A 9,298-nucleotide genomic window follows, 5' to 3' on the forward strand; every position below is an offset into this window, starting at 1 on the left:
AATCTGGCATTTAGAATCTTAATCGTGATACTTAGAGTTAGAGGGCAGCTCAAGGTTGTTTTCTGAGAGGTCTGGTCGGTTTACTTAGAGAGTCAAGTCGGTTGTGTCTGATCGTTTTAATTATTTTGATTTAGTTTTTGTTCAATCTATTTAAATTATAATATATATAAACCCTTAATTATCGAAATCTATTAAGAAATGACTGAAAATAAGTACACAACATAATATGAAGTTCTTTGGGTATGTCACTATGCATTATTAGTCTTTTTTGGGTGTTGTTGGTGTAGTTAAAATGACATTTGGGTAGTTCGTATGTGTGGCTATGTAGTTAGAAATCATGTATATTAACATTTTCAAAATATATTTTAAAGAGAATCTTTTATTTTCTAAGATATTATATAAAATACATTACTATTTATTTAAATAATAGATTAGGAAGTTTATAAAATGTAAATATGGAATATGAAAAATACTTATATACAGTACATGTATCTAAACAATATCTTCAATTAATTCTCTACTATCCTCATAACCAAACACAATTAAAATATTTTGTTTGAAATATAAAATCATAATTTCAATTTAAAGTACAATTTCATATCATATTTGTTTAATTTATTTAGTTTACTTGCTTTAAATCATCATAAAATACATAAAACTAATTTAACTATTTTTTTTTTTTTGCATTTTTAGTTATTTGGATTTTGAAAAATGTGCATGTTGTACTTAAGCAAAGAAGAAAAATTGTGTATTAATATAAATTGAAATTATATCATTAACTGTTAGTAAATCATCAGTTCATTATTTTGTTAACTCACCCACATTAGAATATTAGGCATATCTAATTGAGTTTATTAAATTACGATTATGTAAAATAAACAAACAGTACTACGGTATACCACAAGTTATATTCTGAATGTAACAATTTAAACCGGTAAACCTAAAAAATATATAGATATAAGGATATATATTTAAAATTTACAAAACATTAGTCATATATATAGTTAATCTACTAAAAAAATTACATTTTTATTTTACTTTTAAAAATATAGTTCCGCGGTGTACCGCAGGCTAAAACCTAGTTACAATATTAATAGTATTACGGAAGTTACAAAAATGTCAACATATAACATAAGTAAATAATTTCAATTAAATGAAATTTAGTAGTCATTTACTTATGTTATAATCTCATACACCAGATCAGCCCGATTGTAGTCAGCAATAGTCCTGATCAGATCCCGGTTGTTCTCCTGTCGTCGAACGGGGTTTTGTACGTGGTTGGCAGCGCCACGCACGTCTTCAGGTGGGTGTCGATCGATGCCACCTGGTTGGTGTCGATCGACACCAAGATCCGGATCATCAACGACACCAGCTTGCTGATTCACGACAGCCTGCTCGTTGACAACAGGTTCAGGAATCACGTTCCCTTCTGCATCAACCTTTTGGCCCTGCTCATTGCGCAAGTGGCCCTCTTGATCCCTCAAAACACCAGCCTCATCACGCATCAGAATGATCGTTTTAACCATCAAGTGGCCATGGAGTGTGCGTTAACACCACGGACCACGGTGCACCCAAGTCTCTCCAACTCATCCACGTTCGCTTTTCCATTGTTGTAGTTACGCCCTAGCTCCTCTACCGCAAACATATATAACATATAATCACAAGACTTGATAAAGATATTGTTGAGTTTTCAGGTGATGATGATTATATATTATCTCAGATGGAAACAATTAAAAACAAATTTTAGAGAATGATTGATGATTTTAGATTTACTCCTACCTCGAATATCAAGAGATGTTGCAGTGATGTTGGTGGCAGAACCAAAGGCTTTGGCTAGAGACAAAGAAAATGAAAAATCTCCTTCTCCAACCAAAAGTAACCTTAACTTTTCAGAATCCTGAATATCCATTTCAACATCTGCATGACTTTTCAACCAACACCATGTCCTTATATACACATATAAATGTATGAGTCAAATTAATTAACTAAGAGAGGTTTAGTGTTAAATGTTTGGTTTTGTATCTGTCTCTTCGAACTTTGTGATCATTTATATGTTTTGAAGACCTTTCGTATTCTATAAAGAAGTGATTAGTCAAACTTCTTCTTTAATTCTCTTTGTTCCAAAATATTTGATATGCTCAAATTTACCCTAGAGCTACTCTCTCAAATTAAGAGGTCAATGCAGTACTTAGGGGTCGAATTCCACAAGGACTCAAGACTACACAATAAATTATAGTGTTTTATAATTATGCTAAACAAATTAATTTGAATTAAAGTAAAAGCAATGCAAAATATTAAATAAAAGCTGTTGTAAATTCAGGAAAATCAAAAAGCTAGGCCTAGGGAATTTCTCAGGAAATTATGAAATATTAAATCAGGAAATAAATAGGATTCAAACAATTAAGAACAGATCTAGAACTCTAAACACTTTTGTAAATTAAATCAGTTCTCACTGCAAATAATATCTAAATTTAAAACCAGAAAATCCAGATCTCTTTGCAAAATTCTAGGTAATAAATCAGCTTTAAAAACAAGGTTAGATTGTTCACAAAATTATTAAATCAAATCTCTTTGCAAGAAATAATTTTGCTCATCAAAATGTTTTATCAGGAAAACAATTATATTCTCATATCAATTTATTTTCCTAAAGTATTAATTCTAGATGGCCAATCAAGGATTAATATGAAGAAAAACCTAAGATGAAGATCTAGATAGATAATGAATCCTAAATAATTAGATCTAATAATTCATAAAATCACTGTGAAAAACCCTAAACCTAACAAGCAAACTACTCAGACATATTCAATGAAAAACAAGACATAATTCTGAATAACATGCAATTGAAATTAGGAGTTCAAGAATTCTTCTCTACAAAGCAGATCTGATCTCTCCAAAGCTCTCAAAAATCTCACCGGGTTGCAGGAAAAATAAAACTTGATAGAATAAAACTTGATAGAATACCCCTTAAGGGTTTGGAAAACCTAAAAACTATATATATATGTCCTAAAACACATCAGGGACTAGTCTTGCAAATATGGAAAACTTCGGGAAACTTTGTAAAACTTCCAAATTTGGCTCTTTCGTCGGTTTGGACTGGGTGTCGATCGATGCTAAGGCAGTGTCGATCGATGCTAAGGCAGTATCGATCGACACCATCTCCTCTGATCGATTCCAAGTTGATTTCTTGCGGATTATTGCTCCAAACTGATTCAAATTGCTCCGCTTTGCTCCTTCCATGCTAAAAACCTGTAAAGACTCAAAAACAATTTAGAAACAAATAAAAGACACTAAAAAACTCCTTATATCATAGTTAAAAACCACAAAAACCATGATATATCAATACTATTACGGGCTAAGTTTATTTAATCTTTAGTTTAGTTTAGTTTAGGATCATGATTCATGAATGTTATTTTGGCAGTAATAAATAATAGTATGACGACAAAATATATATATATGATTATCATATACTACTACGTACGAAGGAGTGACTTGCTCGTTTTACATTCTTTTTCTTGCTAGTGATGAATTATAATATTTTTGAACCCTCTTACTAGTAAAGATTCATATTTAAAAAGTTAGTACACATGACCAAAAAAAATCTTTAAATTTTGTAATATGATTTTTGATAACCACCACAAGATCATCCAAAAGTTAAATATCATTATCATTTTCAAATATTATGTCATAAAATAATACTATATAAATAATGAGTAACAGTTAGTAGTTGGTGGCAAAGCTTTTTGTCTATTTCTATATAACTTATTAATAATGGTGACAAAATCCCAAAGATGCTGGGAATGGGATGATATTTTCTTGTTATAAAGAAATGAAAATAGACTTTTTGGTATATCAAAATCAGTCGAGAAGTAGTGGTGACAAGATCTATTTCGATCCAACGGTGTCCGGACACGTTCATAAAGAAGAATGATACTAGGTTAATAAAATGTTCTGTTCCTTTGTTTGCCTTACTTATCTTGAAAAAGCTTATATTTCTATGCAAACAAATATTTTTTATGAACGTGTATTGCATTTAAATATTTAATATAACATAATTTACAAATAATTTCAGATACACTGTATTCTACTCCAACAATAATTTCAGATAATTTACTTAAGTTAACGTGATTTTAATTACAAATCTACAAATTCTTACGTAGGAGTTAGGACTTCAACAATTTAAAATAAATAGTATCGATACTTATGTAGAAAAAGGAAAAGTCAAAAGTATTAATGAAGTATTAGGTTAGTTATGGTGACTTTGATGCAAAACCAAGCTTTGAAATAGTTTCATCTTTTAAAACCTTACAATTTTTTTCTTTCTAATCAATAAAAATACCTTACAAATTCAATTAAAAGTTTCAACATTTTCAGTTAAAATTGCCAAAAAAAAAAAAAAAAAAGCTGGGGGAAAAATAGACAAGAATGTTCTTAGCAAGAGACAAACAAAAGATGTGTGTGTTGTGTTATGGTCAAACATTTTAGCAGCAAAAGCTTGACCTTTTCCATTTCGTCTCTCTCTCTGATCTGAGTTTTATCCTTTCATTTCTTTAATCATTTTCTTCTTCTGTGTAAGTTCAATGGGGGCATTTTTTGATTCATACCAAAACAGGTCAACGAAGCTTCATTCTTGTTTTTTGAGCTTTGGATTCAAGATTCATCGTTTTTGATTCCCAAATCTTTGTTTTTTTTTGACTTGCTTTACATCAAAAGATTCATCCTTTCTTTTCTATGATCTGAGCTCTATCCTGTCCAAGAAGTACCCACTTCAGATAACTCTGTTCCTTGGATCTGTTTTTTTTTTTTCAGACCAAACCCACATCAAAAGTTTCAATATTTGAGCTCAAAACAGAGTCAAATCTTCAATCTTTCACTCCTTAACAGATATGGTAGTAGAAGAGCAAAACCTTGAAAACGGCGGATCCGTACGNCAGGCATCCGGAGGATCAGAACATGGCATTGAGGTCCTCTTCATCCAAGGTGGTGTATAAGCTTTAGGTGCATGAGGCTTGCCAAGGATGTGAGGAACAGGACCAGGGTGGGATTTAGGGATTGGTTTGCCTCTCTTATGTCCTGCAAAATCATCAACAGAAGAAACAAGCACTCTACGATAATCTCGTGGCTTGGTTAACTGCAAAACAGTTTTTCTCTCTTTGAAATTCTTGTTGATGATAGGAGGAGGATTAGGTGCAGAAGAGGTGTACCTTTGCCTTACTTGAGGACTCTGGAGGGTGGAATGGGAGACTTTCTGTTTGGGAACAAGTTTCTGTCTTGGAGCTTCAACTTTGGACAAGCTTTGTCTCGGATGTGGAGGGGTGTCGATCGATGCCTCCTTGTTGGTGTCGATCGACACTGAGCCTGATNAGAAAGCCATTTCCGTAATGTGGTGTGTGGTCCAGTGCGGTGGCTAAAGATGTTGTCCTCAGAGCTTCACTGGAGCTTTGTGTTTGGTGTGGTCTCACTTTACGGAGTAAACCAAGGTCTTGGTGGCTCATTGGGTCGTGTTGCTACAGAGTATTACATGAAAGATGTTCAAAAGGTTCAGCCTTCTGAATCTCAAGCTCTCACTGCAATCACTAAGATTCCATGGATCATTAAGCCTCTTTGGGGCATTCTCACTGATGTTCTTCCCATCTTTGGTTTCCACAGACGCCCTTACTTCATCTTAGCTGGTAAACATCACTCGAAATCGAATCAAATTCTCCGCAACTGTCTCATTGATTATATGTACTGTGTGTCTTTGCAGGGGTGCTTGGAGTGGTGTCTTTGTTGTTCATATCACTTCATAGTAATCTACACCTTTACTTGGCACTGTTGTGGATGACAATATCAAGTGCTGCAATGGCGATAGCGGATGTGACTATTGATGCTTGCACTGCTTACAACAGTATCAAACACCCTTCTCTTGCATCGGATATGCAGAGCTTATGTAGTTTAAGCTCCTCTATTGGAGCACTTCTTGGTTTTTTCATGAGTGGCATCTTAGTTCATTTTGTTGGCTCCAAGGTTAGCTAATTGTCTTGTCTATTATCTACTGTGATGTTTGTTTATTCATGATTCCTCTCTAATGCTGTGTTTGGCTTGTTTTTTCTGACATTAGGGTGTGTTTGGCTTGCTGACATTCCCATACGCGTTGGTTTCGGTAGTTGGGATTGTGTTTAATGAGCCCCATGTTCCTGGTTTCTCTTACAAACAGGTAAGTTCTATTCTATCTTCACTAGTTTGATTCGGTACAAATATGTGATTATTGACTCTTGGTTGTATCGTTTCAGGTACACCAGAAATTCACTGATGCAGGGAAAGCGATGTGGAGGACAATGAAGTGCTCAGATGTGTGGCGTCCGAGTCTGTATATGTACATTTCCCTTACTTTTGGTTTGAACATTCATGAAGGTCTTTTTTATTGGTTCACTGATTCAAAGGATGGTCCTTTGTTTGCTCAGGTAATTTTATAACAAGCAGTTTCTATTTTTAGAATCTATTTGAAAATGCCTGATATGTTGAGAGGTTTTCTGGTTTGTTTCAGGAAACAGTTGGTTTCATTCTCTCAATTGGTTCAATCGGGTCGATTCTAGCAGCAATGTTGTATCAGCTAGTCTTAAAGGACCATCCGTTCCGTAGCTTATGTTTGTGGACTCAACTTCTCTTTGCTTTGTCTGGAATGCTTGACCTCATCCTTGTGCTACGTCTCAACTTGAAATTTGGTTTACCGGATTATCTCTTCATAGTAGTGGACGAGATAGTTTCTCAGATGATCGGTCGCTTGAAATGGATGCCGCTACTCGTACTCACTTCAAAGCTTTGTCCTCACGGTATTGAAGGGACATTCTTTGCATTGCTAATGTCGATCGACAATGCAGGCCTCATGACCTCATCTTGGCTCGGTGGAATTCTGTTGCATGTCCTTAAGGTGACTCGGAATGAGTTTGGTAACCTCTGGCTTGCGGTTTTGGTTAGGAACGTGATGAGACTTTCGCCGCTTTGTTTTCTGTTTCTTGTGCCTAAGGGAGATCAGAACACGTTCAAGCTACCGGATGAGATAATGGGTGAGGATTCTTCGGAAGAAGAGGAAGACGAGAAAGATGGAACTCGGAATTTGGAGTTGGCATCTCTTGTTCATTCTGTTGATAGAAGATAGCTTTACAGTTATAGCGTTTGAAGCAAATGCTTCAGTTTTTTCAGCAGCTTCTACGAACTTTACTTCTAGTACTGGTGGAAAGTGCAAATGGCACTACATTTTTCTGACTACATAACAAGTTTGTGTTCTTTTTTTTTTGGTTGGTGTAGAAGAAAACAACATCTTCAGTGAAGTTAGGGGCCTAATCTTCTTAAATATCTAAAATAGTTTCTCAAGAACAAAACATATGAATCCTGCAGAAGAAGAAAATGAATGAGAAATCTTTCAGAAATTTGAATACACAATTACAAGCTGTGTCTTGGAACATGTGTTCTACATATCTTCTGGATTTAGAAACACGAAAGGGTTAAAAAATTTTCATAGGAAGATAATTTCCAGTAATGCAAAGAACAAACCATGAGGTGAGAAACAAGCATAATCATCATCATCATCTCGTGCCTCGTCTGCGCCAGTCCCTGTCTCTATCTTTGCTTCTATCATGATCATCTCGATCGTGGCTTGAACTCTTCTCACGTCGGTCGCGATCCCTATTCAAATCATGTTGCCTGTCTCTGTCTCTGTGTCTCTCTCTGTCCCTATCCCTGTCTCTGTCCAGGTCATGATCTCTCTCCCTCTCCCTGGTCGATGATTTCCGCGGCGGACTTTGGCTCTTGTTTTCCCCACGTTGCCGCTTTTTAGAAGATTCTCGAGAATCATCTCGCCTCTCCTTCCGCTCTATTACTGATTTCTCTGCAGTTAGGATCAATGTTTAAATTTATAAGAAGGGTCAATTGGATCAACATGAACATTGTACATGTCCTGGAATACACCAGATGCTGCCAGTCTCCGTGATAAAAGCATTTCAAGAAAAGAGGAAGCAGTAGAAAAACAAAAAAGGACACTCTAAACCTAAAAGAAGTCTTCATCATGGATAATTAAGATCAAAGCTAAATCAAGAAACATGGCATGCTAAGTTCGAAACCAACAAAAGTCCAAGAGAGCACAGGCAACTTAAAGAGTTCTAAATACAAACACTGGAGAGGACTAATACTTCTATAAAAGGAAGCAATTAGTTCTTAGTTGTTAGCTATCATTGTCAAAATTCTAAAGTTTTTATCCAAGCATTCAATCAGTGGAATGAGTAATTCAAATTTCACGTTGTATTCCGAATCACCAACACAAAAACAAAGGCAAAATATTTGTAAATTACAGAAGAGATTTTTGGAAAAAAACTGGCTTCAAATACTTGCCCTAAGTTTAAGAAAGTAGGACAAGTTTCGCCCATTGTTGCATCAAATGGACATGGAGAAAAATAACAACCTTTCCCAAAACAAAAGAAGAGTATATGTTTGATGTGAGTGAAGTAAGAACTTACGATTTCTGTTGCCCTCGTTAGGTCCTGATAAGCCATAATCAACTTCAAGTCTTTTTCTGTTGATTTCTACTTTTCTCTCTATCTCCTCGGAGTTTTTCATCCCCTGTTCCTCAAGAGTTTCACGATACTCTATCAAAGCAACTTCTATGCGTCTACGCTTTTGTCTGCAGTAACAAAAAAACAGGTCAAGAGAGAAGTCTATCGAGTTTCAAATTATACAATTGAATAGCAACTTGTAGTGAAGGTAAGTTCTCATCTTTACTTGTAAACATTACAGTATCAGTGCCAACTCATGAATGTGACTACGGGCTTCGACAAATCCGGGTATATACAATTGATGCGTATGCCCAAAAGTTTCTATAGCATCAGTTATCCACCTTAAGAGGGTAGAGCTAAAATACCAAATAATGTGTACTCTATAAAGCCCAAATCTATTAAAGTTCAAAAGAACACACATCCCTCACTAATATAGACTACCCTTACGCTGATGTTCCTCTTTCCTGGAACTATTTCGAGCTACTCTTTGTTATTTTTGATGCTCAAGCACCAAGATGAAGCAATAATGCAATTGGTGTTTTTTTAATCCATATTGTGCCAGGTTAATTTACTTTCCTTATATCTTTCCAAAAACAGATTCATTGCTCATACCTTTGTTCCTCATCCATTCCATTGTCAGGTTGGGCGCGGACACAATCATCACCCTTGAGATCCTCGTCATCAGCCTTGAAAGTTATCCCACCAGTATTGTCACTTCCTGAAGAGGAGCTCTTTTTTTGTTCATCATCAGCTTCGTCATCGTCTCTCGCCCA

The 9,298-nt window shown here is 35.2% G+C and overlaps 2 protein-coding genes across 3 annotated transcripts in view; one reads left to right on the forward strand and one right to left on the reverse strand.

Moving 5' to 3' along the window:
* LOC104772575 (probable folate-biopterin transporter 2) lies at positions 5,369–7,269 on the forward strand. The gene is made up of 5 exons (XM_019242409.1): positions 5,369–5,669; positions 5,744–6,003; positions 6,098–6,193; positions 6,270–6,440; positions 6,524–7,269. Exons 1-5 carry the CDS (start codon positions 5,411–5,413, stop codon positions 7,133–7,135), a joined length of 1,398 nt encoding a protein of 465 aa, XP_019097954.1. The 5' UTR covers positions 5,369–5,410; the 3' UTR covers positions 7,136–7,269.
* The window catches only part of LOC104770978 (protein RRC1), a 9,828-nt gene continuing 7,907 nt past the window's right edge, over positions 7,378–9,298 (reverse strand). For both annotated transcript variants that reach the window (XM_019242407.1, XM_019242408.1), the window contains 3 exons: positions 9,138–9,298; positions 8,490–8,653; positions 7,378–7,864 (listed from right to left, as the gene is read on the reverse strand). In XM_019242407.1, coding sequence (XP_019097952.1) covers positions 7,563–7,864; positions 8,490–8,653; positions 9,138–9,298 — 627 coding nt within the window. In that variant the 3' untranslated portion in view covers positions 7,378–7,562. The remainder of the gene's footprint in view (positions 7,865–8,489; positions 8,654–9,137) is intronic.

Source organism: Camelina sativa, chromosome 20 (assembly GCF_000633955.1).
Source record: "Camelina sativa cultivar DH55 chromosome 20, Cs, whole genome shotgun sequence".
NCBI lineage: Eukaryota > Viridiplantae > Streptophyta > Magnoliopsida > Brassicales > Brassicaceae > Camelina > Camelina sativa.